Below are 16059 nucleotides of genomic sequence, written 5' to 3' on the forward strand. Positions count from 1 at the left end.
TTATATTCAGCTTAACAGGAGACTTGGGTTGAGAGATCAAGGGAATGCCTGTGTAAACAGGTGTGCCAAATGTTGTGACCTCCCTCAAGGAATCATGGAATCGTATTGATGTAGGGGGAGAGGAGCCATGATTGATGACACACCTTGTAAATTCCTGAGGGTGGGACTAGATTTTATCTTTGGAAACATTGGTTTCAATATATGTGTGTGAAAACACAGAAATGAGTGCGAAGATCATAGAATCATAGAGTTGGAAGAGACCACAAGGGCCATTGAGTCCAACCCCCTGCCAAGCAGGAAACACCATCGGAGCACTCCTGACATATGGTTATCAAGCCTCTGCTTAAAGACCTCCAAAGAAGAAGACTCCACCACACTCCTTGGCAGCAAATTCCACTGTCGAACAGCTCTTACTGTCAGGAAGTTCTTCCTAATGTTTAGGTGGAATCTTCTTTCTTGTAGTTTGGATCCATTGCTCCGTGTCCGCTTCTCTGGAGCATCAGAAAACAACCTTTCTCCCTCCTCTATGTGACATCCTTTTATATATTTGAACATGGCTATCATATCACCCCTTAACCACCTCTTCTCCAGGCTAAACATGCCCAGCTCCTTGCCCCATTTTGACTCCAGAAAAGACATTTATCTGGCTTCATAACTCAATGGGTGAGCGAGTGTCATTTAAATTGATCTACGGGCATTTGTGGGGGGGGGGGGGAATGGAAAGATGGGGAAAGAATTACTTGCTCCTCCTTTATTTCCCCCCACAGATGCCCCTGGCTTTGTGTTATGAGAGAAGTGTGGAGTTTACTGTTTTGTCCTTAGAAGTTTTGATTCTAATAATATGGGGGTTCTTGTCTGCAGGAAGCCTATATCGCTGACCTGGACGCCAAGAGTGGAGCCAGCCTAAAGTTGACCATCTTGAATCCCAAAGGCAGAATATGGACCATGGTGGCTGGAGGCGGCGCCTCCGTAGTGTACAGGTACCAAGCACATATCTTGTGGGAGTGGCAGCTGAATAATGTATGGTTCAACTCCAAGTTCCATCTTTTGATTAGTCATCGTTTGCTCTTCCTTGCCCAATCATCCCACACGGGTTAATCATTGTTGGAATGGAATGATGAGACTTTTGAGAGGTGCCTGGAATTTTCTTTGCGGTACATTGCCCTTAATACTTAGAAGATTTTGCTTTCTCTGAAATGGAGCCTACGCTTAGGCCTTAGACAACATATTCCATATAAATACACGGACTGATAACCTGATACATGATTTGCCACCCTGGGAATCTCTGCTATTTTTGCTTTGCTTTCAAAATTCAATTGTAGCAAAAATGTATAGTGAGAATTCTCAGGTGTTTAGGCTTGTGGAGCGCGGCTTCACATATCAATGCTTGAGAGGCATAGTGGTCCTGCCACATTTTTTTCCAGTTGCCATGGTGGCTGGAAGAAACTGTGCTTAGGCTCAGTTATGAACACTGCTGGGTAAATTCTTACCAACACTTTGGGAAGCCGAGCATATTTTATGCAAGATAATTTGATACGCATGCACACACTTCAATTCTGCTAAGTGGGTTCTAATCCTTGCTAACTAGACTGGCTTCTCTGTTTCTGCAAAGTTCAAAACCTCACCACCATCTCCCACTGTTGGCTGAGCTGCCGTGTTATCACATGGACATTTTATTTAACAACTGTGGCAGTATTTTCTGACTCTGAAGAGCTGTTCAGCCAGGCTAGCTGATGCTCTTGCCTCAGTTCCTCGTCGTGAACTAGGAACGCAGCCTCGTTCTTGCTCCGCTTTCCACAGGGTCTTATGGGCATCCTTGGTTTCGCAGACTAAGCCTTCTTAATATCACTTGTTCCTTCCACTTAGTGACACCATCTGTGACCTTGGTGGGGTGAATGAACTCGCCAACTATGGCGAATATTCTGGAGCTCCCAGTGAACAGCAGACCTACGACTATGCCAAGACTATCCTCTCCCTCATGACACGGGAAAAGCACCCAGAAGGTAAAAGAGAATGTGTGGGGTGGGCGGCACCTCAAGCCTGGGGACTGTTAGAATTCCTCCTCCATGATTGCAGTCATGGGATTGTTGTCTATCACATGATAGTGTATGTTTTGACTCCACAGAGTGGGAAGTCACAGAGACAGGATGTTTAAGTTACTCTGTTCCATGAAGTGGGACTATTGTCCCTCGTTCTTTTTCTCTTTGCTGTCTGATGCTAGAGAGAGAGGGAGCCATGTTACAGTGCTCCGTGTGTGTTTATATGTAAATAAAGTAGATTAGCCAAAATGCTGAGTTGCTGAAGTCTGTTAGGCATAATGCACAAACTCTAAGGATCCCTAAGTGTGCCGGTGTCAGTTGGCATCGGTCGCTGTGACGTTCGGGCTGAAGAAAGCTTTTGAAGCTCCTGAACGATCAACCAGGAGGGAGAGAACATGCCAGTTGGGCATGTGTCTCTGCCAGGGTCCTACTTGAGTGTAGGCCGAGCTCCTGACAGGGACCATTCTGATTGGCCCAGGAGGCCATGCCCACTCCCCAACCAACTCCTCCTCTGACCAGTCATGCTCCACACCTTCCTCGAGCTTTTTTGGCCTTCCTGGAATGTGCTGCTGAACTGTGACAATGCTTGGATGTGGAATGGAGAAAGGTGTGTTTTGTGTGTGGATGTAGAAACCTTGGGTGCACCTTTTGTGTGTCAGGAGTGTGGTTTACTGTGGAAAGCTGTTTCATGGAATTACTTGTTGCTCTTCAACGCAACACCTTGGCAGTCAGACATTGGAACCACCGTTCTCTTGAACCCATCCTAGTGCCTAGAAATGACCCAGTTAATGGTCCATGCTGGACTGGCCAAGAAAAAGAATGTGACAACAAGCAAGGGAGAAGCAGATAAAGAGAGGAGAGGGAGCTGGCAGGTAGAGAAACTCTAATGGGGAAAGAGGAGAAGGTCAATGAGAGGTGAGAGGAGGAGGGACAAGAGGAAGGAACAGTAGCAGGAAGGACCCGGTTTCTGACCTGGAAATGCTCCTACCTGGCTCGATGAAAGCTGAGGGGAAGCTTAATGGCCTCCTGGCTCCACAACCGGCTAGATCCTTTGGGGACTGAGACTCCCTGCCCCAATGGTCCTGTAGGAAGGTCTAGCCTCAACCAGACCCTACAGGACTTCTACCCTGGTGCATTTTCACCAACACCTTCCAAAGAAGCTGGTAAGCATTTAAGTCCTGCAACTTCTTGCTGCTGAATGTGGTGATAATGAGCGATTGGGTTTGTGCAAAGCTTTCCAAAAGACAGCTTTTCTTCCACCCCCAGAGACATCTAGGTGCATTCAGAATTTCTTCAGGGAACCAATGTGTGCATGTTATTTTAAAATGACCCACGGCTATATTGGAGCATCTTCCTGGCCAGTGCTGGATTTACGTATAAGCTAAACAAGCTATAGCTTAGGGCCCCATTCTCTTGGGGGCCCCCCAAAAAATTAAAGGAAAACTGGATGTACATATTACTAGAAATATCATCTTTTACACTCACTAAGTGTAACAGGTACAAAGGTCTGCTGTCCCAATGAACAGTGGACTACTATGGTGATATTGACATTATATAAAAAATGCATTGTATTAACTACAATTGCATTGTACAGGTTATAACCTTAATTTCATATTAATATAGCTATTTGTAATTATTAGTAGTTTGCATCATATATTTACACCTATTATTATTTCATGTTATAGTGAGTTTCTAGAGACTAGATTACGAGTCTTTGTAAATTGTGTTTCTAAAGGAACTCTTGTTATTGCCAAATGCCAACGTGTTTGCATTATTAAGTTTGTTATGAATAAAAAATCATTTTAAGTTAGAGCTTAATAATTATTTCACTATTAATATACTACTACTTCATTGTATTTCACTGTTAATATACTTCTTCTTAATTGTATTTCAGTTCAACAATTACTTTGATAAAATACATATTTTGTTACGTGCAAATGACTTTAGATACCTATCAGGTCCATCAATTACCATATAGCATATATTCAACACAAAAAACAGCGACAATTTGTTGTTGACAAAGGACAGCTGGACATATAAAGGGCCTTGTTACCTTCAGTAGCTTAGGGCCTCATCAAACCTAAAACCAGCACTGCTCCTGCCTATCAGCTGCTTCTAAAGCGCTCCAGGCCTAGGATTATGTTCTGGTATTTCTTAATAAATCAACTCCTTTCTCTTCGCTCTTGTTCCTTCCTCTACCTTGCACAGGTAAAATCCTGATCATCGGAGGGAGCATTGCTAACTTTACCAACGTGGCTGCCACCTTTAAGGTAAAGTTGATCCCGAGAAGGTGCCTGGCACTGGTCATTCATATTAGCATCCTCATCTGAGTACGCTGGTAAAGAAACATTTACGTTTTGCTGAGTTTCCAGGGTGGATTTGAACTGAATTGAATGGGCTGTTGACAGCACTGTCTGTGCGAGTGCCAAGGGAACTTAGGTTTTGTCTGGGGCAAGTTGCAGCGCTGTGATAAGGTTCAGTACTCTTGCGAGGATCAAAAAGTAGGTACTGCCTGTGGTCTTTCGTGGGGAGAGGAGGCAAGATCGGGCGAGGCAGAGAGATGTGGTGTGAGCATCGTTAATGTGGATTTTGTTGGCTTGATAGCTAGAGCTAGCCATGAGTGTCTGTGCATGATTCTCTGTTTTTAATATTTCCTTCTGCAGGGCATTGTGAGGGCTATTAAAGATTATCAGGGCCCTCTGAAAGAGCATGAGGTCAGGATCTTTGTGAGGAGAGGAGGCCCAAACTACCAGGAGGGCTTACGAGTCATGGGGGAAGTAGGTGAGCAAAACCCTGAGGATTATTTAAACTTCAAATACTTCCTGCTTCCTCATTTGCTTTCATTTGTTTTTGCTCTTAGCCCGGGTCCTTAGCCTCATTTAAAGAGCGTTGATGACAGCTGGCAACAAAGCTTTCTCAATATGGCCCCTGGGTTCCCCATCTGACTTCCAGCATGGCTGATAAAAAGAACCTTCATGGCCCTCAGCCAATCTCTTGAACTTGAGCGCAGAAGCAGGAGAAGGAAAGCCAGCAGACTTTCCAGTGCTTGCTCCGTTCAAAACATGGTTTAAAAACCAGTGGCTGGCCCCAGGGCATTAAAGACTTGGTAACTCCAACTTTTGACAATTCGGGCTACATTTTTTTTATGCTGCTAGATTAAGACTTCCCTCTTACACTGTCTCCCAGTAGTCCTAAACTTAACCGGTGATGGTCATTGCTGTGTACCCATGATAAAGCAAGGCCTCTCTTTAACTTCACCATACAGTGGACGCTCAGGTTGCGAACATGATCCATGTGGGATGCACGTTCGCAACCCACAGCGGCGCAGTGCGTTTCTGCGCTTATGTGCAAAGCGTGATTTAGCGCTTCTGTGCATGCGCGACTGCCGAAACCCAGAAGTAACCCGTTCTGGTACTTCCAGGTTTCGGCGGTCCGTAACCCAAAAAAACGCAACCTGAAGCGTCTGTAACCCGAGGTATGACTGTATTTCTAGAGCGAGTCTTTGCAGGGAGCCTGCAGCCTGTTCTGATTCTGCTCTTTTTCTTTTGCATTCAGGGAAAACTACTGGCATTCCTATCCACGTCTTTGGTACAGAGACCCACATGACTGCCATTGTCGGCATGGCACTGGGACACCGGCCCATCCCAAACCAGCCTCCCACGGCAGCCCACACGGCAAACTTCCTCCTCAACGCCAGTGGCAGCTCCTCGGTAAGGCTGGTACTGCAAACCTGAGAGCTGGAGTGGTTAACAGTGTCAGACTAGGACATGGGAGTAAAGGTAAAGGGACCCCTGACCTTTAGGTCCAGTCGTGACCGACTCTGGGGTTGCAGCGCTCATTCGCTTTATTGGCCGAGGGAGCCGGCGTACAGCTTCTGGGTCATGTGGCCAGCATGACTAAGCCACTTCTGGTGAACCAGAGCAGCGCACGGAAACGCCGTTTACCTCCCCGCCAGAGTGGTACCTATTTATCTACTTGCACTTTGATGTGCTTTCGAACTGCTAGGTGGGCAGGAGCAGGGACAGAGCAACGGGAGCTCACCCCGTCGCAGGGATTTGATCCACCAACCTTCTGATCGGCAAGTCCTAGGCTCTGTGGTTTAACCCACAGCGCCACCCACGTGCCACCAGGGTTCAAAACTCCAGATGGCCTTGAAGCTTGCTAGGTGACCCTGGGCCTAGTCACTGCCTCCCACTCTAACCTACCTCACAGGGTTGTTGCAGAGGGATTAAAGGAGGGAGGAGAGAACCTTGTAAGACCGCCTTGAGCTCCTTGAAGGAAAAGGCGGGATCTGGAGGCAATAAATAATAATAATCCTACAGCACAAGAGTGGCTTATTTCCTGGCCCGAGGACCCACACTGATCCAGCCACCCCTTCAAGGGTCACATGCCAGTTCACGCATAGATCACACGCAGGCACACTCAGTACGCATGCATGCTCACCACAGGAACAAATGCACACACACTTAGGTAGACAGCCCTCCCTACTCCAGCACTGGCATGGAGCTGGGAATGTTGCCTTTTACACTTAAAAAGTAAGGATTTTTTGCTCTATAAGACTCACTTTTTTCCTTCTAAAAAGTAAAGGGAAATGTGTGTGCATCTTATGGAGCGAATACAGGCTGCGCAGCTACCCCAGAAGCCAGATCAGCAAGAGGGATCACTGCTTTCACTGTGCAGCGATCCCTCTTGCTGTTCTGGCTTCTGAGATTCAGAATATTTTTTTTCTTGTTTTCCTACTCCAAAAACTAGGTGCATCTTGTGGTCTGGTGCGTCTTATAGAGCGAAAAATACAGTATCTCCTGATTTGGTGCTGTGGCGTTCAGCACTAAGATGAGAGGTGGAAGTTTCCTCTTCCTGCCCTTTAGAGGAGATTTCTAAAGAGCAGACAGAGGGATTATATCTCCTTCCACTGTGGTTTGGTGGGCTGGATTGGGGCTGTGTGTGTTAGCGAGCCACTAACCCCCTTTTTTCTGGCTTCTTTGTTCCCCTTCAGACCCCAGCAACAAGCAGAACGGCATCTTTTTCTGAGTGCAGACCCGACGATCTGGCTCCGGCAAAGAAGGCAAAGCAGACAACGCTTTCTGGTAAGCTCCCGGTTTCTCTCCCGTTTCTTCAGATTCCCTCGCGGTGCTGCTTTCCCATTCCTGCGTGCTCTCCCTTTGCACTGGCTGCTGGAGCGTGGAAATCGGAAACGTAATATTTTCAGGGAATCCTTTCCATGTCTGTCCGTCCGTCCCCCTCTGCCCCCGCCCTGCCAAGGAGTATTTCCCACGGAATCCCTGCATTTTGCAGATAATTTTGGTAGCACGCTCTCTCCATTTGCATGTTGCGTTGACCAGGTCTGTTGTGCCTTGTTTCTTGCCTTGAGGAAAAAACCCCTAGGCATCATTGTGTCTTTCTTTCTTTAAATTCAGGGACTGGGTGGGTGGGTTGGAGATCTTCTGAGCATCACCTTCCACTGGAAACCTCCCCGTCAGCATATGAGCATGTAACATCTTTGCACATAGCACCACCCACTTCCTGATTTGTGTAAGGCAAGGTTTTTAGCTTCCGTTGTTGGCAGCTGCGATGCGAAACCAGTGCTGTTTGCAGGAATGTGGCTCTGGGTCTGCCTCTTGTGGGATCCTCTCCCTTCCCTGGAACTTTTATCTCCCACACCAGCTCTCCCTGCACATCCCTGGGGTTGATGCCCCAAAATTTGAGATCCACCGATTCTGCCCGCCACGATCGTTTTCACACACACACCCTGCCCCGCATTGACTGACACCTTTCCCCCCTATCCCTACTAGCCTGGTAAGATTTGAAAGAGCTCCTGGGTTCCTAGACATCCGGTTTGAAAACCACTATACTTAAGATTGCAGTCACTTAAGCCCCTATCCCAACCGCCCCCCCCCCCCAGCATAATGTGAGACGAAAGCCAAGACAGGCAGCCTTGTCGGATTTCTTGCAATGGTGATTCTCTCTTTAACAGATGCGTCCCCACCTCCGAGACCTGTTCAAGGTAGGACCCCACCACTAGCTCAGCTCAGTGTCCGGCCTTGCTACCAGCTGCTTGTGCAGTTAATTTTCAACGGGTGTCCTGTGTGGTTTTTGGTTTGGGATGGCCGGTGTTTTCCTGCTCTTTACCCTTGCAGTTTTGTTGCCTGGTTTGTCCCTGTCCCCTCTTGTCCCTGGTAATGTGGCTTTTTAAAAACACCTCTCTCTATCTCTCTTCTTTCCCCTCTTGCCTCTTATTTATTTTAATCCCCCCCCCCCAAAAAAAAACACAATTGTGGGAAAAGAAGGGCCTATGATCACCAACTACCATATTAGTCTGCATATAAGTCGCCCTCGAATGCAGGCCACACTCCTAAAATGAAAGCGGGGAGGAAAAATACCGTAAATCACTGGCAGCATCCAGTGTCTTTCACGGTCTCTGGATTCCGCTCACAATGAACAATTCTCTAGGCAACCAGTGCCACCTGTTGAGAAGGACGGGCAATGGTTATACAAAAGGTCCCACCTTAAATCACAGCGTTTCTACCTTTTAAGACTGTGACTATAGACCTGTCTCAGGTTTTATGTAAGCCAGAATTGGGAAAGAGTGCAGACTATATTCAGACTGATGTGGTATTATTGTCGAGTCTTTTTAAACCTCTCCCTTGCTCTCAGAGTGGTACAGTCCCAATGCAATCTTTATTGGCCCTCCTGCTATTGAATTGTGAGATGGTTTGCCACTGACTTTGCAGATGTCAGGCATATAGTGCTTTCGCCCCCCATAGCCAGTAGTTTTTAGTGCAGTGCTACAAATTCAGACAGTGTGTCTCTTTATCTTTTCCTGTCTCTATTCCTGCTCTTTGATCGGCACCATCTTATCCTTTAGTCACTGGAGTTTAGAGCAAGCTGTTCTTGCTGAGGAATTTTCTGTTGGGAATCTTCATTTGCATGATTTTAATAGACTCACAGGAATGCAGTGCTATAGTACAGGAGATGCTATTCCAACAACGACAACAGTGTCCTTCCATCAAAATATTCCCAGGAAGGATCGCACCAATAAAACCATTTCAAAACAAGTTTTTTTCCTGTGGCTTACAGTTTGTGGTTTGTCTGGGGAAGCAGAACCACCAGCTGGGTTTGGACTACATGCTAAGCCCAAATAATGGCTTGGCTTAGCTTAGCACAGCAAAGAAACAGCTGGGGAGCCCCAGTCTCCTCTCTGGGAGCCCACATGTTGGTTCGCTTGCTCACATTAAGCCATAGCACAGGGGTAAGCAACCTAAGGCCTGTGGGCCACAAGTGGCCCGGGGGGGGGGGGCGTTTAACCAGCCCACAAGCCAACCCCGAACTGAGCTGCCTGCTTGGCAAATCCCCGTGCGCTGCACTAAACTGGTGCAGCACAGCACTGGGACTTGCTTCCGTGGCGCCAGAAATTGCGTCTGTGCAGACGCAGATGCCGAAAATCGCGTGCGCAGTCCGACCCCTGCAGAGCATTACCTTAGCGTTGCATGTGGATGAGGGCGCTAAAATAACTTCTTGCATTTTGCTTGGCGTTCCTTGATGGAAGAGCAGCCATAAGCGAATCAAATCCTGGACTTCTCCTTCCAGATAGGAGATGGGATACTTGTTTTCTTGGCCCTTTTCCCTTGTTTTCATCCTGCCTCTGTTTCCTGCTCCCTCCCCCAATCCTTTAGGCACTTGGTCTGTCATAAAAAACCCAAATACCCTTTTTTGACCCTATCCCACTTCAGCATTTGTGGTAGATTGTGGTGGTTTTTAGAAGTCTGGTTGGTGTGTTTAAGCTGCTTTTGTGTGCTGCCACTCAGCGGAATGAAGCATTGGGTGGGTAGGTGGGGTCTCTGGTTGGGGACCTCCATGGGAGTGTGTTTGCGTGTTGGCGATAGAGCGGCTGCCATTGTAATGGAAACCACCAGGGTAACGTTCCTCAGCCCAATGCTCTCCAGATGTTGACTCCATCCTCCCTGACCATTGGCCTGGCTGGGTTGAAGGTCTGATGGAAGTTGGAACCCAACAATACCTGGAGGGCCACCCCTGTTTTAGAATCATCATTACATTGCCAATACTGGGCAACCTTGTTGGTTGCTCCTCTGTCCCCACAGGTGTCAGGTGTTTGGGATTACAATTGAGGAGCTCTCAAACTTCGCTATGAGTGAACTTTCAAGTCTCAAATCACTTCTTCCCAAGCCTCTGCAGATGTACCACAACACAAAGCCAGATACCCATATACTCTCCTTTCCTGGTCTGCGGTTGGCTGGTTTTCAGTCTTGTGGTTTCAATATTGAGCAGGTTCCGTTTTATGTGAGTGGCCTTGGGAATCCCTCTGAGATAGGAGGGAGGTGTAGAAAGCTGTGGGACACCTGTTGTTCCCCCTACCCCATCAGCACTTCCAAGTATGCTCCAAAATATGTAGCTGGGCATTTCGGCATTATTTCAAAACTCCTGATAGATGTATTAAAATGGGAGGCATGTCAGTCTTATACTTGAAAATACTTGTGGGGTTTTGTGTGTGTGTGTGTGTGTGTGTGTGTGTGTGTTGAGGATAAAATTGCCCTCAGAGAAGCTGCCCTTGTTTCTGCACAAGTTGCTGTTTAATAATAATAATAATAATAATAATAATAATAAATTTTATTTATACCCCGCCCTCCCCAGCCAAAGCCGGGCTCAGGGCGGCTAACAACAATAAAAACAATCCAACATTCTAAAAACTTTTCACCATAAAATCAATCAGAAACAAATTGATGGCAACCAGCAAGCAGGACCCTGTGCAGATTGCCAGAGGAGGGGGTCAGGCTGCACCCTGACCAAAGGCCTGGTGGAACAGCTCTGTCTTACAGGCCCTGCGGAAAGATGTCGAGTCCCGCAGGGCCCTAGTCTCTTGTGACAGAGCGTTCCACCAGATTGGTGCCACAGCCAAGAAAGCTCTGGCTCTAGTTGAGGCCAGCCTAACCTCTCCGAGGCCTGGATTTAGAGCAATCCCTTGATTTGGAGAAAAGCAGAGACTCATGCAGAGATGCAATGGGCAGCTTCCTCTAAAGCTGAATAGTTTTGCTATGGCTCTGCATCAGGGGTCACGGAATGATCCAATGTAGAGGCACACCAAAATTGTTCAGTTCAGAGTGTTTCACTCTCCTGGTGGGTGCTTAGGGATCACAGAAGCTTTCCAATATGAGTCTTTATTTATTATAGCTTCGTAGTTTCTCTCTTTCTTTGTGTGTGGCAATATTTTGTGTCCACCATCCTGTAGTTTCTCTCATTTTTTCTGGAGAGCACCGACCTTCGGGAGTGAGAAGCGCAGCCGCTTTTCGTTGTACTGATTTAGGGGAGCAGTTGGGTCAGTCAAGATGTCCATTTAAGAGGGAATTTTCAGAAACGCCCCAAGATTGTCTGAGCCCCCTTTGGAAGAAGCTTACAGCTTTGTTTACATATCTTTGTAAGAATAGCCAGTGTGCGCCTTGAAGGGTGGTGGACAGGAAACCTTCCCAGTAAGAAGCTGACGACTTTGGCTGCTTTCTGTCTCTCATGCTTTGCTTCCTACGAATGGCTGGTATGCGCCTCCTTCCTGTAATGCAGAGAGAGATGCTTGGCCAGGGATGGCTTTTGCGGTCGCGTACCTGGCCATGCGCCGCCGCTTGGAGCCTTTCTGTATGGATGTTAAACGTCTGGCCCTGGGTGGGCGGGGGCCTCTTCTCTTTCCCCCTCATGCAGGTAAAGCCACGACCTTGTTCAGCCGCCACACCAAGGCGATCGTCTGGGGGATGCAGACACGGGCTGTGCAAGGCATGCTGGACTTCGACTACGTCTGCTCCAGAGACGAGCCTTCAGTGGCTGCCATGGTTTATCCATTCACGTATGTTTGCAGCGCCTCTGTCCCATGTTGTGGAGGGGGTGGACCTGCTCCCATTGCATCTTCCTGCTGCATCTCAATTCCTTTCTGCCATTTTTCTGTGGCTGTGGAACTTTGTAGCTAAGGCTGGGACAAGTGCTGTCCTGCTAAATACTATATTTTTCCTCTTTCCCCCCCTCTTGTATTGTGAACATTGCTTTCGTGCTTTTCCCTCCTCAGTCTGATTCCCTTTCATCTCTTGTCTCGGATTGAGGCCCCAGTGCTGTGCCGGATTTACGTATAAGCTAAACAAGCTATAGCTTAGGGCCCCATTCTCTTGGGGCCCCCCAAAAAATCAAAAGAAAAAAACTGGATGTACATTTCCAAAATATAACATAAAAAATGAATAAAAAAAAACATACATACAGTAACAGTGTTTTGTGTTGTGTAGGCTCCTATGATGCAAGTCATGGGCCCCACCTGCTAGCCTAAAATATCGCTGGTTTGCTCCTTTCTATATATAGGGTGCCTACATTCTGCATGGAGTGGTTGCCTCGCAACATGTGCAAATGGCTTGAGATACCTATTAGGTGCAGAAATTACCATATAGTATATATTCAACACAAAAAACAGCGACAGTTTGTTGTTGACAAAGGACAGCTGGACATAGAAAGGACCCCATTACCTTCAGTAGCATTGGGCCTCATCAAACCTAAATCCGGCCCTGCCCCAGTACATCCCATACCCTCCTGCATCATCTAAGGCAGTGTTCCCCAACCTTGGGCCTCCAGCTGTTTTTGGACTACAACTCCCATCATCCCTCACTAGCAAGACCAGTGGTCAAAGATGATGGGAATTGTAGTCCAAAAACAGCTGGAGGCCCAAGGTTGGGGAACACTGATCTAATGCACACCTACCGTGCATTGCAGCCTGTGTCATGGTCCTTGGCATCATTTGACATTACCTGGTCCTGGGGTTTGCATAGTACTGGTAGAATCCCTGCCATTCATGCACTTGTTGCTTCTTCCCTCAAACTAGCAAGATGGTTGCTCTCTGGTAGAATTTCATTATCGCCCATTGCATTTGCATAGCTGCCCCTTTCCTGTCCTGTTTCCTTCCTTTTCATTTCCATGCTCCCGTTAGGGCTGGGCGATACCTTGTTTTCAACATCGTGATATATCACCAGCTAGACATCGCAATACATCACAATATCTGAAATAAGGTTGGAGCTATGTAGAGGCATTGGCTGGCTTCATGGTTTTCCCCGCATTGTGATTTTTGCATAGAGCACACACACATCATGATTTGCAACATATTGCCAGGTCAAGAATTATGTAACCGATATCACAATACGGACCTCAAACTGGTTTTGGACGATATATCGCCTAGCCCTAACACACGTCATAATTCGTGATTTATTGCCAGGCCAAAAATTAAGAAACCAATATCACGACAACAGACTTCAAACTGGTTTTGGACGATAGATCAATATCTTGCCCAGCCCTAGGAAACTCGGCCACAGGTAAATTAGCTTCATCTTGGCTGTGCATAGAAAACTAGCCTGCTCCAAAGGAGACTAGGCTGGAGACCTCCTGCTTGTGAGCTCTCTTCCTGAGGGATTGTTGTTTCTGTTGTATGAATGAGCATTCAGACATGTTTGCCCCTACCCTGAAGTCTGGCATACCAGATGGAGATTGACCACCTCAGGGAGAACTAAGGCTTAGGTGGAGCCGGGAAAAGAAGTTCCCATTTACCTACAGCAACAGAAGCTCCACAAGTGTTGCCCAAAGCAGTAATGCACATTCCCCACACTGGGAAACGTGCCACTGTTTTCGCAAGCATGTGCACCTTCATTTCTCTCTCCGTTGCAGCAGATAATTAATGTTGGGGCTTGTGATGCGTTTCCTTGCAGTGGGGACCACAAACAGAAGTTCTACTGGGGCCACAAGGAGATACTCATCCCCGTCTTCAAGAACATGGCAGACGCCATGAAGAAGCACCCGGAAGTGGATGTGCTGATCAACTTTGCATCCCTCCGCTCGGCCTACGACAGCACCGTGGAGACCATGAACCACCCGCAGGTGTGTGGAGTGGAGTTACAGGATCTGTGACCCAAGTTCTGAGGAGGAACAGAAGCGAACCAAAAATAATACAGTGGTACCTCGGGTTACATACGCTTCAGGTTACATATGCTTCAGGTTACAGACTCCGCTAACCCAGAAATAGTACCTCGGGTTAAGAACTTTGCTTTAGGATGAGAATAGAAATTGTGTGGTGGTGGCGGCAGCAGGAGGCCCCATTAGCTAAAGTGGTGCTTCAGGTTAAGAACAGTTTCAAGTTAAGAACCGACCTCCGGAATGAATTAAGTACGTAACCCGAGGTACCACTGTAATTCTGTTCCTGTGCAAGCAGTTACACCACAGCTTCCAGTCACACGTAGACTGAATGTGCAAAGGGCGGGGGGGGGGGGATTGGGCCTGCTGGCTCCCCCTGTGCAAGGTTCCTGATCTTGTGGTATGATCTCTGTGTACATAGGACTAGGGGGATGTGGGTGGCACTGTGGTCTAAACCACTGAGTCTCTTGGGCTTGCCAATCAGAAGGTCGGCGGTTTGAATCCCCGTGATGGGGTGAGCTCCCGTTGCTCTGTCCCAGCTCCTCCCAACCTAGCAGTTCGAAAGCACGCCAGTGCAAGTAGATAAATAGGTACCGCTGTGGTGGGAAGGTAAACGGCATTTCTGTGCACTCTGGTTTCCATCACTGTGTCCCGTTGCGCCAGAAGCAGTTTAGTTATGCTGGCCACATGACCCGGAAAGCTGTCTGCAGACAAATGCTGGCTCCCTTGGCCTGAAAGCGAGATGAGCGCCAGACCCCATAGTCGCCTTTGACTGGACTTAACCGTCCAGGTGTCCTTTACCTTTTTAGCTTTACCTTTGCACAAGGCTATATACACTATAGCTAACTGTGTCTAAGGGTCACATTCACAACTTCCATGAAATACATAAAAGTCAGGAGGTAGAGCCATCGGGCACAGTCTTCCCATCTGCCTCACCCCTGGCCAAAATGATCAGTATACACAAGATCTGAAAAGCCGTAGCATTTGAGCAGTTCTGGATGAATGAGATATTTTCAAAGATTGGGGGACAGAGCAGCTTTGCTTTCTCTGCCAGCCCCCCCCCCCCCGACTAGCAGTACTTTGCAGAATAAAGTAAATTTAACTTGTCTAATTTATACAGGTTGAAAAATCCAGCTTTTCTTGTGGCAGATGTTGAATTGTCTGATGATACCCACAGTCCTGGTTTTAGGATTTCTGAGGAAACTTATTCATTTTTAAATCCTGCACCCAAGAGCTTTAAAAGCCTTGATAGTTGCCAATGCTTTTCTGATCCTCCCTATCGCTGAGGAGGGAGAGACTCCAGGAAGTCATTGCTGGTGTTGATTCTCTCTTGGGCTGCAGATCCGCACTGTGGCCATCATTGCAGAAGGCATCCCAGAGGCGCTGACTCGCCGGTTGATCAAGATGGCCGACGAGAAAGGCGTCACCATTATCGGGCCTGCAACGGTGAGAGAAGAAGGAACCATGGCTTTCTGTGGCTTATTCTGCTTCGTTAATTTGTTTTTAACGCGCATTGATGTGAAAATCTATAAATTCTTTCCTGCACAGTGGTAAAGTATAATAATAATAATAATAATAATAATAATAATAATAATTTATACCACACCCATCTGGCCAGGCCTCCCCAGCCACTCTGGGCAGCTCCTAACAGAATATTAAAAACGCAATAAAACATCAAACATTAAAAACTTCCCTGAACAGCGTTGCCTTCAGATGTCTTCCCCGCCCCATTTTTGTTCCCACCACAAAAATTGTGGGATCTGGTGAAGCCATAAATAAATACATGGGGGCTGAAGCAGATCCCCAAATTGTGGGTCACACCTTCTACTCTCACAGATGGATCTGTTACTGCTACGTTGATGAAAGACCTTTTTTTTTAAAAAAAAAAAAAAGGCAAATTGAGGGTAAATCAGTTAGGAGCAAATATGCTCTGTGATTGGCTCTGGGCCTGATTTGCATATCCAAAAATCCCTTGTCACATGTACAAAATTCTGGATTTGAATTTCCCATTTTATGAAAGAGAGAGTTTTCGAAACTGTTGAGCTGTTACTACACAAACTACAACCGCTCCGATATTTCATCT

The 16059-nt window shown here is 47.1% G+C and overlaps 1 protein-coding gene across 2 annotated transcripts in view; it reads left to right on the forward strand.

The window, feature by feature from the left end:
- ACLY (ATP citrate lyase) overlaps positions 1 to 16059 on the forward strand; it is a 60418-nt gene that overhangs the window by 27250 nt on the left and 17109 nt on the right. The window contains exons 8-17 of one of the 2 annotated variants that reach the window (XM_083407501.1): positions 862 to 980; positions 1867 to 2003; positions 4248 to 4309; positions 4703 to 4820; positions 5595 to 5749; positions 7036 to 7126; positions 8014 to 8043; positions 11745 to 11886; positions 13775 to 13943; positions 15318 to 15422. In XM_083407501.1, coding sequence (XP_083263627.1) covers positions 862 to 980; positions 1867 to 2003; positions 4248 to 4309; positions 4703 to 4820; positions 5595 to 5749; positions 7036 to 7126; positions 8014 to 8043; positions 11745 to 11886; positions 13775 to 13943; positions 15318 to 15422 — 1128 coding nt within the window. The remainder of the gene's footprint in view (positions 1 to 861; positions 981 to 1866; positions 2004 to 4247; positions 4310 to 4702; positions 4821 to 5594; positions 5750 to 7035; positions 7127 to 8013; positions 8044 to 11744; positions 11887 to 13774; positions 13944 to 15317; positions 15423 to 16059) is intronic. The other variant, XM_083407502.1, reaches the window with a different exon arrangement.

This window comes from Podarcis tiliguerta (genome assembly GCF_965153285.1).
Source record: "Podarcis tiliguerta genome assembly, chromosome: 13".
Lineage (NCBI taxonomy): Eukaryota > Metazoa > Chordata > Lepidosauria > Squamata > Lacertidae > Podarcis > Podarcis tiliguerta.